The sequence below is a fragment of the Mesocricetus auratus genome, unplaced genomic scaffold (genome assembly GCF_017639785.1).
Source record: "Mesocricetus auratus isolate SY011 unplaced genomic scaffold, BCM_Maur_2.0 Super-Scaffold_100007, whole genome shotgun sequence".
Taxonomy (NCBI): Eukaryota; Metazoa; Chordata; class Mammalia; order Rodentia; family Cricetidae; genus Mesocricetus; species Mesocricetus auratus.
In genome coordinates, this window is record NW_024429191.1 from 9623810 (window position 1) to 9643807 (window position 19998).

General features: G+C 39.8%; 1 protein-coding gene across 2 annotated transcripts in view; it reads left to right on the forward strand.

The window, feature by feature from the left end:
- Positions 1-19998, forward strand: part of Meiob (meiosis specific with OB-fold) — a 36982-nt gene that overhangs the window by 5382 nt on the left and 11602 nt on the right. For both annotated transcript variants that reach the window (XM_021233839.2, XM_040748283.1), the window contains exons 2-9: positions 6981-7058; positions 9665-9722; positions 11264-11395; positions 12937-13009; positions 15804-15999; positions 18311-18411; positions 19707-19759; positions 19846-19941. In XM_021233839.2, the coding sequence (XP_021089498.1) occupies positions 6990-7058; positions 9665-9722; positions 11264-11395; positions 12937-13009; positions 15804-15999; positions 18311-18411; positions 19707-19759; positions 19846-19941 (778 nt within the window). In that variant the 5' untranslated portion in view covers positions 6981-6989. The remainder of the gene's footprint in view (positions 1-6980; positions 7059-9664; positions 9723-11263; positions 11396-12936; positions 13010-15803; positions 16000-18310; positions 18412-19706; positions 19760-19845; positions 19942-19998) is intronic.

The window sequence follows — 19998 nt, forward strand, 5'->3', positions numbered from 1 at the left end:
TCCAGGGCATCAGTGTGACACCTAGCTTTCAGCCTGGTGAACAGTCATGACCCTGAAAAGAACAAGCAGCCCATATGGGCATAAACAGACATATACTTGCATGAACACACAAACATATTTGGGCTCACCAGCATCATAAATTCCTCTTCATTTCCACTCTACCCCTGTGCTCACAGTTCATTTATTTAAGGCCCAGATCTGAATCCAACTGACTAAAGTTCTCAAAATTTGACTCTAGCCTCAAAATTAGAAAGTGATTGAAGTTAAGAGCCGACTCACATCTTCAGATGACCTGCCAGTTGGACACCACCTCAGAACAAACAGCTTGCTGTGTTCCATTTTCATTAGGGTAACAGATCATCTTCTTTTAAACCAAAGTAAAGGGGCCAAGCAGTACAGCATTCTATGGAGGAGAAAGAAAGGGGCACAGAGGGTTTTGGCCAGGTCATTGTTGTAATTTAAGAAAAGCAGCATGGGAGAGAAAGATACCATGTGACAGAATTCAAGCAGAGGGTTGGCTTTTTTTTTAATTAGGGAAAGGGTTCATAAAAAGGGGAAAGGGGAGTGGGGAGACCAGCCTCTGGTGACAGGAGCAGCAGGAGAGAGGAAAGAGGGGCAGAGGGGGGGCAGAGAGAGAGAGAGAGAGAGAGAGAGAGAGAGAGAGAGAGAGAGAGAGAGAGAGAGAGAGAGAGAGAGAGAGCGCGAGCGAGCACGGGGAGGATGGGAGGTGGGCAGGGCCTTTTAAAAGGGAACATAGTGAATGTGCACAGGTGATGCTCTTAGTGGCTGCAGCTGAGGTTGTATCCTGTCAGAACCCCAAGGATGGGCCAGTACAGATACCTGAATACTAACAGTGATGCCGTAAGCAAAGGACCAGGAAGGTCCTAGACAAACTAATGCAGATCAGATCATCAGTCACCATTCTAAAGTTGGAGGTGGGCTCAAGAGCTCAGGGAGGACCATTTGGGAGACCTAGGTAGAAGTCACGTCAAAGATAGTTGTGGTGTTATTTCTCTTGTGAGGTATAGCCTCCTAACAGTCGCCAGTGGCATTACCCCACTGTAACCTTAAGCTGGCAGAGTCCTACCACCATAACCTCTTTCTTTCCATCGTCACTAGGACCTAGACCAGTGGTCCTGAGGCTATGCTCTTAAGATGTCACTTCTGGCCCTATACTTATATTGTTCCTCCCTGAGACGCCTGAGTGGGTTCAGGGAGTGATTCTTGTGACCATCCTGTAGCTCTTGTTCTTACTCTGATTCTTGATCTGAATCACTTGTCACACAATACACACATGAACAAATAAGAAAACAGGTTATGGTGGTATCTTATGTGAGGACTGATGATGGACCGGATGCACATAACTGATATTGGAAAGGAGGTCTAGATATTTATTTAGAGACAGCAATCACTTACACTTACAGCTAGGAACTGAATTCAGATCCTCTGTAAGAGCAGCAAGTGTTCTTGGATACTAAGCCATTTCTTTAGTCCTAGGGCTCCTTTTTTGGGAAGTATGCATGTGCTACATAAGGAGACCCTGCACATACATACTTGATTCTTCTGCCTGAGCCTGAGTTCTGGGATCACATGTGTGCTAACATGATTTTGATGGATTCTCTAATAACTTTTTTGAGGGGACCAGTGAGATGTCCCAGCAGGTAAAAATACTTGCAGTCAAGCCTGATGACCTAAGTTCAATTCTAGGGACCTACATGATAGGAGAGAACCAACTCCTACAAGTTGTTCTCTGACCTTCACATGAACACCACAGCATGTGTACAACTCAGCCACAAAAAAGTATTAACTGCTGAATGGATGAATGGATAAATGAATGTGCTTGGCAAGAATTTCAGAAAGTGAAATTGCTTTATAAATTAGATAAGACCAGTCAAAAATATAGGAAATTTAACACTTCTTAATCTCTAGTTGTTTCTTCTGGGACTGGATGGCTGGATGCAAAAACTGCTACATTGGATATTATTAAAAAGAGCTAATGTAATTTCTTGAGAGCCTGTGAATATCCAGCCATATTGTACATAGTTTCACATTCTTACTGCAATATAGATAGTAATCACATTTTAATGATGAGGAAATTAAAGTAGTGTCATAATGCATGACCACAAAGTAGTGGTGCTGGGATGCAAAATAATTTCTTACTAAGTCTACAAGCTCCCTGGAATACAAAATCCTTACAGGTATCAGGGATACTTCCTGGTACTGAATCAAGTCTGGGCATGAGGACATTCATAGAGTTAAAGATTCTGTATTATTATTATTCTGTTGCTGTAATATAATATCAAGCCAAGATGCAAATTAAAGAATAAAAAGTTTATTTTGTTTTTTGGTTATAAAGAAATAAACAAAGTGAGGAAGGCATGGTAGCAGTAGGAGCAGGAACGTGCCCAACATCCACACACAGGAAGCAGACAAAGAGGGAGAGGGGAAGGAAGAGAGGGAGGGAGAGATATAGATAAATAGGTAGATAAGTGGATAGATAGATTAGGTAGGTAGAAAATGAGAGAATAGAAAGTAGAGTGAGGTTATAAAATTCCACCCCTAGTGATTTATTTCCTCCAGCAAGGCTCCACACTAGGGATCAAGTGTTAGACACATAAATCTATGGGAGACATTTCATTTAAACCATCACATAGGCTCTGTTTTTTTAAAGTGAAACAATCTCAAATCAAAATAAAAAAATGAAATCAAGTTAATCAGTTTGGTTGCATTTTTCATTTGTTTTGTTTGTTTGTCAAGACAGGGTTTCTCTGTATTGTTTTGGAGGCTGTCCTGGAACTCGTTCTGTAGACCAGGATGGCCTTGAACATACAGAAATATGCCTACCTCTGCCTCCCGAGTGCTGGGATTAAAGGCATGGGCCACTAACGCCCGGCACACTTTCCAGTTTTTACTAAAATAAAAGCTTTGGGCTGGAGAGAAGGCTTGGTGTATAGAGTGCTTGCTATACAAACATGAGCACCTGAGTTCAGATCCTAGCACTCAGGTATAAAGGGAGGCTAGGTCACACACCTAGCATTCCAGCACTGGTAGGTAGAGACAAGAGGATCTCGGGGGCTTGCTAGACAGGTCTTCTGGCCATCAGTGAGCTCCAGATTTAGTGAGAGACCCCATCTCACTAAATCTCACTGGTCAACCCCTGGTCTCTTGCAAGGGCATGTGCTGGCATGTGTACATGTAAGCACATCACATACATGCATGCACTACAAACACACACAAACACGCGCACGCACTCACACACACACACACACACACACACACACACACCACAAAAAGCATAAACCCTTTTGTAATGATGATAGGAAGTACAAGCAGCCATTCATTTATTTGTTATTTATTGGTGTTTTCTGTGTAGTGGGTAGCACTGAGGTACACTTAGGGAGATGGTACACATGTAGTCATAGGACACAGGGAGCTTAGGAGTTTGAGGTTAGCTAGGGCAATGAAGAAAGTCCTTGGCTCAAAATAATGGATAAAGAGACACACATAAAAATATATGTGATGCTACCTCAGTCCTCTCCAACTTAGCATCTATCTGCACCTAGAAATGTGTTTAAAATGACTTTTCTCCATGAGCAGTGGTGGCACACACCTTTCATCCCAGCACTTGGGAGGCAGAAGTAGGCGGACTTCTGAGCTCGAGGCCAGCCTGGTGTACAGAGTGAGTTCCAGGACAGCCAGCACTGTTTCACAGAGAAACCCTGTCTCAAAAAAACCCCAAAAATATGGCTTTCTTCAAAAGTATAAATAAATGTGAGAATTGAGGTGTTTAGAGTTTTTTTGTATTTTTTAAATAAAAAATTTAAGTTTGTTTTATTCTTTAATGTATAGGAGTGTTTTGCTGGATGTATATGTGTGTTTTGTGTGTGTGCCTGATAATCACTAAAGTAATAAGAGGGCACTGAGTCACCTGGAAATGGAGTTATAGACAGTTGTGAGCTACCATGTGGGTGCTGGGAAACAAATCCAGGCCATTTTCAAGATGAACAAGTGCTCTTAATTGTGAACCAACCCTCTAGCTTGTACTTTTCTTTTTAAGGAAGGCCTGATGTGAAGAGACATCATGACCAAGGAAACTTCTAACAGAAAAGTATTTAAGTGGTGGGTTTGCTTACAGAGTTAGTCTGTTTCCATCATGGTAGGAATTATGGCAGCAGGCCGGCAGGCATGACACTGGAGCAATAGCTGAGAGCTTACATCTGACCCACAAGTTGGAGGAGAGAGAGAAGGGGACTGATGAGACAGAAAGACTGAAACCTCAAAGCCCAACCAGTGACACACCTCCAACAAGACCACACCTCCTAATCCTTCCTAAATAGTCCACCAATTGTGAACCAAACATTCAAATATGCTTATGGGATAGCATATTTGGAAGCTATTCTTATTCAAACCACTACACTAGGATACTTACAAAAAATACACTTCACACACACACACACACACACACACACACATATATATTGCATATTATGTGTATAGGTGTTTTGTCTGCTTGTATGTCTGTGCATCAGTTGTGTGCTTGTGGAAATCAGAAAAGGGCAATTGGAATTCTAGATGGTTGTAAGTTGCTATGTGGGTTTGTCATGTTGCCCTGAAAGAGCAACAAGTGCTGTCAACTGTCATTTAGATACTTTGGAGTCATAAGGCTCCCTTAAGCTTAAAAAACCTTGGACAGGGCCTTTGGTATGTCTGTCAGGTTGTTCTTGAGCCCTTGGTTTCTTGAGCTTAAGGGAGCATCCTATCTCAGACTCCAAAGTAGCTGGAACTATGGGAATATGCCAGCTTGCCTAGCTTCAGCTATGTCATTCAAAATTCTGAAAGGATGCTTTGAACTTGAAAAGGGTCCTCTTAATATTTTTGAGGTGAGTTCTCACTATGTAGCTTTGGCTGTCCTACAGCTCAATATGTAGGCCAGTATAGCCTCAAAATCATAAAGATCCCCTTATGTCTCCCCAATGCTGGTATTAAAGGCATGTGCCTCCACAACCAGCCTTATTATTATTATTATTATTATTATTATTATTATTATTATTATTTGAGACAGAATCTCATATCACTCAGGCTTGCCTTGAAGTTGCTATGTATCAGACAGAGGATGTGCCTGAGCTCCTGATCATCCTGCTTCTACTTTACAAGTGTGTGCCACCAGTCCCAGCTTTCTTTTGTTGTTTTTAAGATTTATTTTTATTTTATGTGTATGAGTGTGCAGTGCCTGTAGAGGCCAGAAGAGGGCACCTGACCCCCTGGAACTGAAATTATAGATGGTTGTTAGTGGACATGTGGGTGATGGAACCAAACCAATTGGAAGAGCAGCCAGTGCTCCTAACTACTGAGCTCTAGTTCAACCCCCTCCTTATTTTTTTATTTCTTTTTACTTTATATTCATGAGTGTTTAGCTGTGTGTGTGTGTGTGTGTGTGTGTGTGTGTGTGTGTGTGTGTGTGTGTGTGTGTGTGTGTGTGTGTGTGTTTCATTTGTGGTAACTGTCAAGGTCAGAAGAAGGAATCTAGACTTGGAGTAATGGATGTTTGTAAGCCAGACCTCTGTTTGAGCAGCAAGTGCTTCTTTTTTGGGGGGGGGTTTACGAAACAGGGTTTCTCTGTATTGTTTTCGAGGCTGTCGGTCCAGCCCAGCCCCTAACTCACAGAGATCTGCCTGCCTCTGCCCCCCCCCCACCCCGAGTGCTGGGATTAAAGGCTTGCGCCGCCACCGCAGCTGAGCAGCAAGTGCTCTTAATTGCTGATTCATCGTCTTTCTAGTCCCCAGGGTTAGCTGTTTGTTGCTTTCTTTTTGAGACAAGGTCTCACTCTGTCTTTCATAGGCTGGCCTGGACTTCACTGTGTAGGCTTCCAAGTGGTGGGGTTAAAAATATGAGCCACCATACAGAGCTTGTACATGTTTTCTTTTCTTTTTAAAAATTTAAAATGGCATTTAGCTGGGTGCACTCCTTTAATCCCAGCACTTGGGAGGCAGAGGCAGGTGGATCTCTGTGAGTTCGAGGCCAGCCTGGAGACCAGCCTGGTCTACAGAGCGAGTTCCAGGACAGGCTCCAAAGCTACAGAGAAACCCTGTCTCCAAAAACAACAACAAAAAAATTGACTGGTTTTTTGTTTTGTTTTTTGTTTTTCGAGACAGGGTTTCTCTGTATTGTTTCAGAGGCTGAAAATTTGACTTTTAAATGCTTATTTTATGTAGTGAGGAAGGGGTATGGTCGCCATAGCACAGATGTTGAAGTCAGAGAATTACCCACTGTAATTGGTTTTTTCCTTCCACTAAATGGGCAGGTTATCAGACTGAGAAGCAAGCCCCTCTACCAGATGAGCCATTCAATGGTCCTGTCGTTGTCTTCATCATTATCATTATCATTATCACTATTTCTCTCTCTCTCTCTCTCTCTCTCTCTCTCTCTCTCTCTCTCTCTCTCTCTCTCTGTGTGTGTGTGTGTGTGTGTGTAAAATGTTTGTATGTGAGTGGGATGCATATGTGAAGATCAGAGCACAAATTTTTGTAGGATCTCTCTTGTTTCTGCCTAGCTAAGTACTCAAGAGAAGTCTGGAAGCTTCTAGGTGGTTTTCCTGTCACAGGTTCCCATCTTGCCATAAGATTGTTGGGATTGCAGATGTGAACCTTGTGCAGGGCTTTATTCAGTGAGCTGTCTCACCAGTTCTTGGACCTATTTTCTACAGATGAAATCTGAATTAATTAAAGTTCACCATGCCAGGGGATAATATGTAGTGCTTCCTTAGCTAATTTTAAGTTTTGGATTTTTAGTTTTTTGTTTTCAAGACAGGTTTTCTATGTGTAGCCATGGCTGTTCTGGAACCCACTCTGTAGATCAGCTAGCCTCAAACTCTCAGAGATCTACCTGCCTCTGCCTCCTGAGTGTGCCACCATCACCTTTTTTTTTAAACAAATTGTTTTAAATGTTTAATTTATATGTTCAAATTATATTTTCTAAAACAGATTTAAAGTATGGCAAACTCCTTTGCATTGAAGAACTTTACTGCACTTTCAGATCTGCACCCAAATATGGCTAATCTGGTAGGTTTCCATAAATAACATTATACTAACATTCAAGTAATTTGCTCATGAAACTTTGTGTGGCAGCTTGACATTATTTCACCATTACTGATTCACTGGAGACTTGTTTGTATAATTGACAAGTTAGGTAATTGTTAGAAATTAAATACTCCTAAGCCTTGTATTTTTGTCAGCTAAATGCAAATTAATTTTCTTTGCTTTACAGAGTATTAGATATAGGATTATAGATTTCACCAGGTATCCCTATCTAGCCTGGAACTCAGTATGTACAACACACTAGGCTTATAGATCTGCCTGCCTGTGCTTCCAGAATGCTGGAACTGAAAATATGCACCACCACACCCATCTGTTCTTATGACTTTTGATGTGGAATTTTGAAGTAAAGATTCCTTGAATACTGAGGCTTATTTAAATAAAATTTGGGTTGATAAAATGAGGCACTTATTATAAGATAATTACAAGATTAGCATATTCTCTGCCCCTGAGCAGTTGTGTGTGTGTGTGTGTGTGTGTGTGTGTGTGTGTGTGTGTGTGTAGATCATTAGGCTAGCCTTAAAAAAACTTTCCATTGTCCTTCTTGCCTCAGCCTCTGTGAATGCTAGGATTACAGATGTGAACCACCAGGTCTGACTTTCAAGCAGTATGTTGTTTACTTGACTTTTGCAAATCAGATTTCTTAAAATTAATAAGCTTATTTGTAATATTACCATGCAAAGTTTATCGATATAAAAAACTTATTGTTATAGTTTTCCTTGAAACAAACTATTTGCTAATTGTCTTTTTAGTTAGAAAGTTATAAAAAATTTTATTTATTTTTATGTGTATGAATGTTTTGCTGAATGTTTGTCTGTGAGTCACATGGTGTTCAAAGATGCCAGAAGAGGACATTGAATATTTTAGAACCGGAGTTACATACAGATGATTGTACAACATCATTTGTTAGGTGTTAGGAATTGAACCCAGGTCCTCTGGAAATTCAGCCAATGATCTTACACACGGAGCCCAACTTCCAGCCCCAATTAGAATGTTTTATTCAAGTTTTCTATTAGTATGTTTCTCCAACAAAATTCAGTAAGATGTGCATGTATATGGAATTTAAGAAATAATATCAGTGTGTGTAAATGTGATAAGATAACCAACAGTTCTACTGGAATGTGACAACCTTAAAGTTTGAGTGTATTTGACTTATTTTTATTTTGTGTGTATTGGTGTTTTGCCTGAATATATGTCTCTGTGCTGAATGCATACAGTGCCTATGTTCCTCTGGAACAGGAGCAGACAGTTGTTAGCTTCCATGTGGGTGCTGGGAACGGAACCCATGTCTTCTTCAAGAACATGTGCTCTTCATGGCTGATTATCTCTCCTGGACTCTGATTTTGTTTAAATGTCACAAATTATTGCAAAGTTGAAAACACTTGCTAGGATTCTTCATTAAAGTTTAATTTTTTGGTGGGTGTTTTTCGAGATAGGGTTTCCTCTGTGTAGCTCTGGCTGTTCTAGAACTCACTCTGTAGACAGGCTGGCCTAGAACTGACAGAGATCTGCCTGCCTGTGCCTCCCCAGTGCTGAGATTAAAGGTGTGCACCACCACAACCTGGCTAAAGTTTAATTTTTTTCCTTTCAAAAAGATAATTTTATTTCTTGTTTGTTTTTCTAGATTACTTTTATTTCTTAAAGCATTTTTAAATATTTATTTTTTTCTTTGGCATTCACTAAAGAGAACATTAAAACTTTGTTGTTGTTTTTTGTTTGTTTTGGTTTTTTGAGACAGCGTTTTTTTGTATAGTCTTGGCTGTCCTGGAACATAAAAACTTTTGAGGAAACAGTAGTGTCCCCAAGATTTAAGGTCTAGAACTTTAAGATTTAAGTTTGTTAGTGGCAATATCTAAGTTTGTTACAGTCTATATTAGTTTCCAACATATTTGGACCCAGAAGCTAAGAAGCCAGGCAGAATGACACATGCCTTTAGTCCCAGCACTTGGGAGGCTCAAGCAGGCAGATCTCTGTGAGTTTGAGGCCAGCCTGATCTACAGAGCAAATTCTAGTCCAGCCAGACTACACAGAGAAACCTGTCTTGAAAAGAAAAAACAGAAGAAGAAGAAGAAGAAGAAGAAGAAGAAGAAGAAGAAGAAGAAGAAGAAGAAGAAGAGGAGGAGGAAGAGGAGGAGGAGGAGGAGGAGGAGGAGGAGGAAGAGGAAGAGAGAAGAACAAGAACAAGAAGAGACAGCTAAGCAGTTTTATGTTAGAAAGCCCTATACAAAGGAAAGCTTTGAAGACTGTGACAAATTAAATTGCATTATACATGCGTTTTGGTTGAATTCAGTAAGGATTCATAGCTCCCTCTAGTGATTGAAAATAAAGTAGAAACATATTAAGTAAATAATTATATTTGTAATAGCAGTTAGCTGTCTCATTATTTTATACTATTCCTTGGAGAACTGAATATTTATGAAAATTGTCAGATGTTTGTCTGGAATAAATGTATTTAAATATTTCCTAGTCAAAAATGTTTGCTAGAGCTAGTAAAATATAACAAGTCCATGAAATTAAATTTACCATCTACATCTGTGTTTAATATTGGTCTTCCATACTCTTTTGTTTTTCAGAAAATAATCGGTATAGTTATTGGGAAAACAGATGTCAAAGGCTTTCCAGACAGAAAAAGCTGAGTCCTATTTAACTCTTTCTTAGTTTTTATTAAGTATGACTTATAACTGCAACAAAGTAAATTTAACTGACTATGTGTTTAATGCCTTAAGGGCAATGGCCAGACTTTCTACATGTATGATCATGCTCAATTCAAGGCTGTAGATATGAAGTCATAATATTTTCAATGATTTAATGTGCTATTCTCCAACTGTATTTTAAAGGCTTTAGTGGAATAGTTAAATTTATAAATTCATTAATTTGAGGTTTCATATTACTAGATAAAATAGTGTCTAAGAGTCTGAACTTGGAACTAGATTTAGTGGCCTTAGATCTTTCTTACATTCACCCAGGAAGAAGGAATCCAGCAGATACAAGAGTTAAATGATTTTTTTTTTCTGAGACAAGGTCTTATATATGTAGCTGTGGCTGTCCTGGAACTCAATCTATAGCCCAGGCTGGCCTCTAACTCAGAGATCCACCTGCCTGTGCCTTTCAAGGGCTGGGATTAAAGGAGTGCACCACTATTCATGGCCAATTCAGATGCTTCCGATGAGAATGGGTACAATGGACCTGTCGGTCATCTCTATGTTGGGTAGAGCACAGCAGAAAGGACAAGGCTGAGAGGAACAACAAAAAATTTGGTCTTGATGGCAAGTGTCTGTAATCCCAGCACTTGGAAAGCAGTGGCAAATGTAGGTTTTATTTTGCTTTTTAATTTTTATTTTATATGTTTGAGTATTTTGTCTGCATGTGCTGGTGCCTGCCGAGGCCAAAAGAGGGTGTCTGGGACTGGTGTTAGAGTTACAGATGGTTGTGAGTCACCATGTGGGTTCTGGGAGTTGAACTCAGGTATGGGATCCCCTGGAGACTGGTGGTTGTGAGCTGCTTGATGTGGGTGTTGAGAACTGAGCCCATTAACTGCTGAGCCATCTCTCTAATTCCTTTTATATTACTTTTTAAAATATCAAAAGCAATAGAGTAAAATCCCATTCTGGAAAAAAATGTACTTTCTGACCTCTAGTGGTGCTTTAGTAGCACACTAATTGTTTTGAAACAACTACTCAGGAGTGAATTACGACTTTGGTTAAAACTTTCCCTAATCTTTTTGGGCTTCACCTATGAAATAATGCCCAATTAGGTTTTTGTGAATATAATAAGTTGAAAAACAGGAAACTTAAGCTACCACCTGGACTGCTGAGGTCTGCATTTCACTTTCTTTTGAATACATAGGTATGGGGAGAAAAAGGGCCATCATGAGACGTAGCTACCATGCCTACTTATTACACATGGAAATGCATGAAAGCATAGTGTAGTATAGAATGTAAATTAGGGGGTGATTACATAATCAAGAGGATCACCAAAAGTCCAAGACCAGCCTGCTCTACCCTGTCTCACAAACAAAACCAAAACTAAGACTAAGTAAAACAGGGCGTATACACAGGAAATAACATTTTCTACCATGTGTTTAAAATTTTTATCATCACCATCATTTTGTTAATTAATCATTGTTCAAAGTCATATTCACCTGAAATATAAAAGCATTTGTTTTTCCTCAGATATTGGATCAGAAAGATACACTTTCAGTTTCACCCTTCGTGATTCACCAAGCCATTTTGTGAATGTATCCTCATGGGGCAGTGAAGATTATATCAGGCCACTGTCTGAGAACTTTAAGGTTGGTGAGTGTGGTAAGTAGGCATTATTTTTGTTTGTTTGTTTGGTTTTAATAGAAAGTTTTTCTGTGCATGGTGATACACATCTTAAATCCCTGCACCTGGGAAACAGAGGCAGATGGCTCTCTGTGAATTTGAGGCCAGGTCTACATTGTAAGGTTTAAGCTAGTCATTGTTATACAGTGAGACCCAATCTCAAAAGACCAGCAGGGCTGGGGTTAGGAGAGGTGAAAAGAGGGGGAGAGGGAGGAGAGAGAGAGAGAGACAGAGACAGAGACAGAGACAGAGAGACAGAGAGAGACAGGGACAGGGACAGAGACAGAATGAAACTCCTTAGGTAACTTACTTTGAACGAGTGGCAGGTCTCTTGCTTCATCCTCCCAAGTGCTGAGATCCCAAGGCCTATGCTACCATGCCCAGCAGCACTTTAAAAATGTTCTACTTACAGTATTATTCTTGTGATAAGTTTATGGCTGAGTAGAGTCACAGAAAAATAAAATTCAGTTATGCTGATCCTTATTAGAAAAAATCAATGTTAGCAAGGCATGCTTTCTGGATGCTTCCCGGTACATGATAAGTGATACTTTTACTAGATTTTGCCATCTTTTGTTTATTTCATGTTCCAACTTGCCTCCACCCCATAATTATTGTTATAACCACATATCTTTCTATAGATATATCCTGGGGCCAATAGTTATTTATTCTGTGACTTTGAGAACAAGATGTTGTTGGGTCTCACCCATGAAAAAAACAACCCATTAGTTTTTTGTGATTGTTAAAGAGAGGGGACTAGTATAAGTACAAGCTTAACCACTTGATAGATGATAGTTCCAGCCTAGACAAGAGATAAGAAAGCATGTGTTCCAGTTCTCCTTTTTGACAGAAAAAGAGTAGAGAAGAGTGATACAGTAATCAAACCATTCTTTTCCAATGCTGCAGTACCAAACACGTGTTACACATGTCAATTAAACAGTGTTCAAATCTATGTACTCAACCATTGGACCATGTATGTTCCAAGGATATGGATAGTCTCTCCTGAGTTAAATAATGTTGTCAAACATGTATACTACGAAGATAGAAAACTTTGAAAATTTCATAGGCCTAGTAGAGTTATAAATATTCCTTGAATGGATTCTGGAACACCCCTGTGTACAAAGAGGAATTTCCATATTCCATATTAAATTGTTATGGATTGATGGTTGTGATGATAAATAAAATAAAAGGATTGTTTGTGGTTAGATGTGGAGTAAAAGTCAAGTAAATATTTGTTTTACTGAAGGGAATGTTGTAACCAAATCAAATGTTGGATGCAAGAAAATCAAATCATTAAAGTAATATTAGTATGGGTCATCTGTTTGAACTTAAAACACAAAGTCCTGGAAATGTTATGTGGGCCTAAATTGATGACATTCCAGAAGCCCCTTTCTCACAGAGACACAAGAAGATGCCTGTGGGGGACGGAACCTGATGGTGTGAGAGCCATTGTTGTGTACACTTAGCTCTGATTAATCTTCTGATGATTTTGTGATGTTACTGTACTTTGCCCTCTGTCTTAGTGATCATTGAAAATCCCCTGATCCAAAGAAAGGAGACAGAAAGAGAAGAAAGGTTCAGCCCTGCAACTCCTAGGTAATATCTGTCCAGCCCAGAGAGCAACACTCTGTGTTCCAATGATAATATTAATAATTTTGTAGAAAAGTAGAAAACTTCAGAAGTTTTTCTATATCAATTTGAAAAATAAGTTGAATTCTCTCTTAGAATATTTATCTTTAAGATAAATGACCTAATTTATAGTTTTTATAATCACAAAGATAATTTTATCTTGATATTTGTGGAGGATAAAAATCCCAAGGCTACCAAAATCCAAGGGTGCTCAAATCCCTTGCACACAGCTTAAACACATCCTCCCCTATATCTGAAATCATCTATACCCATTAATACCTAATGTCCTATAGGTGCTGTGTGTGTAGTTATAATGTATTTTTATTTGTATTAGTTATAGTGTGGTTTTTTTCTGAAATATTTGATACATGATTGTGTGGGTCTATGAATACAGAATTTTCAGATATAGTATCATGCTTAGATTTGTAAAAACAAGATTCCATTTTCAATAAAACTAAGCAGAGGGGCTGGAGAAATGGGACAGCAGTTACCAGCACTTGCCGCTCTTGCAGAGGACATGTGTTCACATTAGGCAGCTCACAAACAGCCTGTACTTCTAGATTCCGGGAAGCTGATGCCCCCTTCTGGCCTCTGTGAACAACACGAACACGTAAATATACTCCCAAAGACAAAAGCACATACATACAAATAAATATAAATATTTAAAAATATCTAAACAAGGCCGGGCGTTGGTGGCGCACGCCTTTAATCCCAGCACTTGGGAAGCAGAGGCAGGCGGATCTCTGTGAGTTCGAGACCAGCCTGGACTACCAAGCGAGTTCCAGGACAACCTCCAAAGCCACAGAGAAACCCTGTCTCGAAAAACCAAAAAAAAAAATCTAAACAAGATATGACAAATACTGGAACATATATAATATTGTATCGGTCTCTCATTCTACTCACAAGCCTTTTATTTTAGGCCAGGTTCTCTGGAAGGAGAACTTGAGAGCAAGATTGTTTACAAGTACCCTATTGAGGGAGGGCTCTCAGGAGAACCCTGCAAGGATGGGGTTGGGGAGGAGCTGCAGTTGAAACTCAGGAAAAAACTCATGAGTGTGTCTGTCCCCTCAGAGCAGGACCCTACAGGGAGGGTCAGATATTTTGTACCCTGAATTATCCATCGTTTACAGTCCATCCCTCACTAACCTTCCCAAATTGCGGTAGGGAATTGGAGAGGAAGCCTCGTTTCCAAGGTGACTGTTCCAGTTAACTCCATGCTGCTTTATAAACGGGTCTACCTGAGTATGTCAGGCTGTGGCATGAACACCTACTCTTCTGACCTCCACTCATGCTTGTCTCCTGCAGCCACTGAGAATTTTCCTTTTCATAAACACCTGGACTCACTGCACTAAAATCAGTTCACCTTTCTTGTTCCTCTGCATAGAGCATTCTCCTGTCTACATGAATGTTTGCTTCTTCAGTTATCAGTGTCTCAACTGGAATGTTACTCAGTTAACCTTCTCATCCATAGAAGCCCTTTCAGTAACTCACCAAGACTTTCTTCCCACTCTTAGCATTGTAATCAGATCTCATGCTGAAATGGTTTGATTAATTGGTCTTATGATCCCTGCTCACTTATATGATTTTCATGAGAGTAAGTATATTTTGTATATTATTTTCTCCATGCCTAGATTACAGAAGGGCACATAATTGATTCTTAGTAAATAGATATGGGAGGTGGGAGGGGCCCAACAAATTCAAAACCTCCTGGCATTTTCCAGAATATCCAGAATAATTAACTTTTAGGTTGAGCAACAGGAAACTGTTGACATTCAGCAAATTTTCACCTAAAATAGCAGTTTCGTAGCTAATATAGTTGGCATTGGTGAAACACAGAGTGGGTGAGGAAAAGGAGAAGCAGAGGTACTTCTTAGATGAAATTCCCTTCTCTGGGATGAGAAGAAACAAGAAAGTCTTTTATCTGGGAAATAATATCCTATTCTGTAGCTTAGGAAGATCAATTTCACTGCAATGTGGAGGTGAGTCATAGAGATGAGTCAGGACAAAGGGCAATGATTTGCAGAAGTGACACTGTGAATACTCAGGCAAAGTAGGAAAGGGGACTGGCTCTGTGAAGGGGGCTTTGTCAAGACTTATGAAAGGATTAAGTACAGAGAAATGGGAACCTTAGCTGAGAATCTGAATCTACTTCACATATAACACTACAGAAGTAGGCAAATGGAGTTCTTGACCTCAGGTACTTAAGCAATCAGAGTCATAAAAGAAATAATGATGACTGGCCAGTTAGCTCAATTGGTTAGATCATGGTGTTAATAATGCCAAAGTCAAGAGCTTGATATGGGACTAGAGAGATGGTTCAGTGGTTAAGGGCACTGGTTGCTTTTTCAGAAAATCTCAAGTTCAGTTCTCACAACTCACACTGGGGTTCGCAGCCATATAACTCTAATTCCAGAGAATCTGATTCCCTTTTCTGAATTATACTGGCACAAGCATACATGCAGGGGAAAAATGCACACATAAAATGGATAAATCAAAAAATGAGACCTCAGTCTTTTATAATCTCAAGTTTTAGAGGTTTTTTGTTTTTATTATTTTTTTATTTTTCCAAACAGAGTTTCTCTCTGTAATAACCCTAGCTGTCCTAGAACTCACTCTGTAGACCAGGCTGGCCTTGAACTCACAGAGATCCACTTGCCTCTGTCTCTGAAGTGCTGGGATTAAAGGCATGCCCACCACCTGGCCCCAAAGTATTTTTTAAATTAACAACAATGTACTGACTTTTTTTATTTTCCTCATTTAGCAACTGGAAACTATTGCTCAGTGAGAATCACTCAATGGTAAAAGTTTGTTCCCCTTATGAAGTGGATACCAAGTTACTTTCTTTGATACACTTGCCTGTTAAAGAATCTCGAGATTATTACTCATTGGCTGACATTGTTGCAAATGGACATAGTCTTGATGGGAAGATTATTAACGTGCTTGCAGCTGTGAGATCGGTAAGTCAGAAAATCAGTCAATTAAAGCTGTAGCAAAGCCCCCTGCAATTTGGCAAGGCACTCTGTCACCAGATTTATGTTTAGAATGCAGTAAGAGCCAGATAAAGCAATTTTTTCTCTTTACCTTGGTAGTAAGGTGAATTAAAAAATAAACATTTCTTGTTATTATAAGGAATTAGCATTTTATCTGTGAATCACTAGCAAAATAAAATCATACTTGATTGCTAATTACAGCATGCACTATTGTATTTATAAGTGATCTATTAGGTATATGAAAGCTTTGTTATACTGGGTTAAGCAAAGACATAAATAGAAAGGATAAGCTTATTGATGTGAACAACATAATGTTCTTTAAACAAGCCAAGGACTCACCTGTGTGTCCGTGTTCTCAGCTTGACTCAGAGATGGAGGAGGGTGGGGAAGATCTACTGGACTGCAGTGGGAGCTGCTGCGGCAAGGTCTGGTGAGAAGTAGGGAGCAGTAGCATAGAAGTCAGGGGTCTGTCACAACTTTGTCATCGACATCTGTCTCAGTAACTGTGACAAGCTCCTAGTTTTAGCAGTTTAACAGAAAAGCCACTGCAAAAAATGTAAAGGTGGACCTCAAAAGTATGCTTTGAAAGGTGGAAAGTGTGGCTCCATGCATCCCCAACTCCCATCCCCCAAAAGTAAACCCTCACAAAGCATAGCACATGAAGAAAACTCTTGTTTAGGATAGAGAATCTACTACGTGAAATCTTGAAATTTAGGCAAAATCACTCTCTAGGCTGTTTCAACCAACCATTAGCTGTTTCCGTGAAGTCTTCTAATAAAGTTATTTGCACATAAAACCTAGAAACAGCTCCCCTCACCACCATGAGCATGGCACCCTCTTGTATGGCATATCACCTCTCTTATGCCTTTTATCTCCCCGTTTGACTTCTCAACCCCAAAGACAATATTTTACCTACTCCCTTTGTTATGACTGACCTCTCTTATCCTCTGGTCTTTGTTTCTTTTGACCTTCTCTTGTAGATTCTGTTTCATGAAGCCTTTGCATTTTTCTCCACATATTTCCCATAGTGCTCAGTCTGGCCCATAAGTTCAGTTGTGATAGTAGCTTAGAAAAGGGCCTTCCTTAAAACAACAGAAGGGCCTTGAAGCATCAGAGATGCTTTCTCTCCCTCTGTCTCTCTCTGTCTCTTTGTCTGTCTCTGTCTGTCTGTCTGTCTGTCTGTCTCTCTCTCTGTGTGTGTGTGTGTGTGTGTGTGTGTGTGTGTGTGTGTGTGCCTCTCTCTCTGTTTCCAGGGGTCCAGGGGTGTGTGTTGAACTATGGCAGTCCTAGAACTCATTATGTAGACTAGGCTGGACTTGAAGTTACAGATATTCTCCTGTCTGCCTCCTGAGTGTTGTGATTAAAGGTTTTTGTCACAACACCCAGCCACTTGTTGTGTTTCTGTGAAAAGTCGTGCTGATCAGAGACAAGATCCTCTAAGTTTACCTCTACTTCTTCGATACTTTCCTTGCATTTTGGGCAGAATTGGACATCAAGTCATAGTGCTTTTCCTGTGTGTTCCCTCATGTGGTCCTCATGACCATAACCCTAAGAAGAAGACAAAGGAGGCATCAATATTCAGGAAACTGAGGTCTAGGAAGCTGGAGTGCATGCCTTCACAGCAGCTTCATGCAGGCTCTGTGCTAAGCCGTTGACTGAGGCATCTTTCCACATTATGTCACAAGCAGGTCTGTCCTGGAGCATTTGTCCTGGCATTTTTATTTATTTATTTATTTAGGTTTTTAACTTGTTTTTTTTTTTTTTTAACACAGGTTCTCTCTGTGTAGCCCTGGCTGTCCTGGAACTTGCTATGTAGACCAGGCTGGCCTTGAATTCAAGAGATCTTCACCTGCTTCTGCCTCTCAAGTGCTGGGAGTAAAGGTTTGCACCATCACACCCAACTTTATGTGTTAGAATCAGGATTTTGATGTAACTCAGGCTGGCCTTGAACTCGACTGCAATCCTGTCTCAGCCTTCCAAGTTCTGGAGCGATAGTTGTCTGCTACCACACCTGTCTGTCCTAGTATCTTGACAAATATTTTTTATTTGTCTCCCTTTGAGCACATATGTCTGCATTCTCTCTTCAAAGTGTCCAAACTTACAAATTCAGCTAAGTATACCTAGTTTAGGCATACAGTACATTCATATAATCAGATATTTATTAGTGATCCTTTCCTTGTTAATTTTTATAATTTCGTGGTCAAAAGGAAACTATTTGATTATGCTTAAGTACTTCACATCTGTAAGAGAAGAATAATAATTTCCTTCAATTTCAAAGGTTGGAGAGCCAAAATATTTTACAACTTCAGACCGAAGAAAAGGCCAGAGGTGTGAAGTTAAACTCTTTGATGAAACAGAGCCTTCTTTCACAGTGACATGGTAATCTCCCACATTAGTCACTCAGTGTGACACCTTCTCTTACTACTGGGACAAAAAACTTTAACTTTATTTAAAAAAAAGTTGTATCAAGAGGTATAATAAGCTGGGCGGTGGTGGCGCACGCCTTTAATCCCAGCACTCTGGAGGCAGAGGCAGGCGGATCTCTGTGAGTTCGAGGCCGGGCTGGAGCGACAGCCTCAAAAACAATACAGAGAAACCCTGTCTCGTAAAAACAAAAACAAAAAAAAGAGGTATAATAATAAAAGACAAATAACACTTGAAAATATAAACTTCTTTCTTGAAGGCTGAGATTTTTCTGTATGCAACCTTAGATGCCATAGAATCACTTAGAGGTACTCCACTGTGACAAGTTTTATTATTCTGTTTCATAACAAATAGTGTTTTATTGGGGTTCACTGATGAAAAATAAGTCGAACTTTTTGAGATTCACTGGTACCCTGAATAAAAGGATATACTCTAAAGTCCTGAAGATTAAGACTCCTGATGTCTCTGCCTGCAAGTGGCATTACCTGTCAAGTCCTCTGAGCTATGAATTCATGTGCACAACTGTAGGTTAGAAGGCTTGACTTTGGCCAGACAGTGGTGGCTCACGCCTTTAATCCCAGAACTCAGGAGGCAGAGGCAGGCGGATCTCTGTGAGTTCAAGGCCAGCCTGGTTTACCGAGTGAGTTCTAGGATAGCCAGGCCTACACAGAGAAACCCTGTCTTGAAAACCAAAACAACAAAAAAAAACTTGGCTTTGAAGATTTTAGGCCTTGTATCATTCAGTTGTAAGTAATCAAGTTATGGGCAAATAAAGGACTTTGTGGAGTAGATGTTAGAGATTAGTACATGCTGAAAAACAACTTCTCACATAGGTGTTAAATGTGGTATCTTGGGTCTTGGTGATGGCTTGGGTCCTGGTGATGGCTTGGCTAGTAAAATACTTTCCAGCAAGCCTGGAAACCCAAGTTTGATCCCTAGAGCTTACATAAAGGTGGAAGGGGAAAACTGACTCCATGAAGCTGCCCTCTCAGCCCAATGCATATGTTGTGTCTCGAGTGCACACATTCCAGTGCATGTGTGCACACAAATACACATAGTAATAATAAATTTAAAAATTTAAAGTACCAAGTCTTAACCTCTTTGGTTACCTAGACATTGCTATCCCAGTCACTGATGCAGTTTTCATTTTCTCTGTCTTGGAGGTTCTTTTGAGGGGAGGTGTAAATATGTCACAGCCAGATTTTTTCTAATTTATTCACTTTGTTTCACTTCTTTTTAAACAAATGCAGTTGGGATAATGAATCCATTCTACTTGCACAGAGCTGGATCCCACGAGAAACAGGTCTTATAATTTTATGATTGTATTGAAAATATTTATCATTTTTATCCCTCATATGTTAACTTTAAAAATGGCTTCTCCCCAAACAGTAATATTTGCCTCCGATGTAAGAATAAATTTTAACAAATTTCAGAACTGTATGGCAGCAACAGTAATATCAAGAACCATTATCACAACTAATCCAGGTAAAATACTTTCTGTTTTTCATCCCTTTGGAAGTGATCATGAACGTATGCCAATGT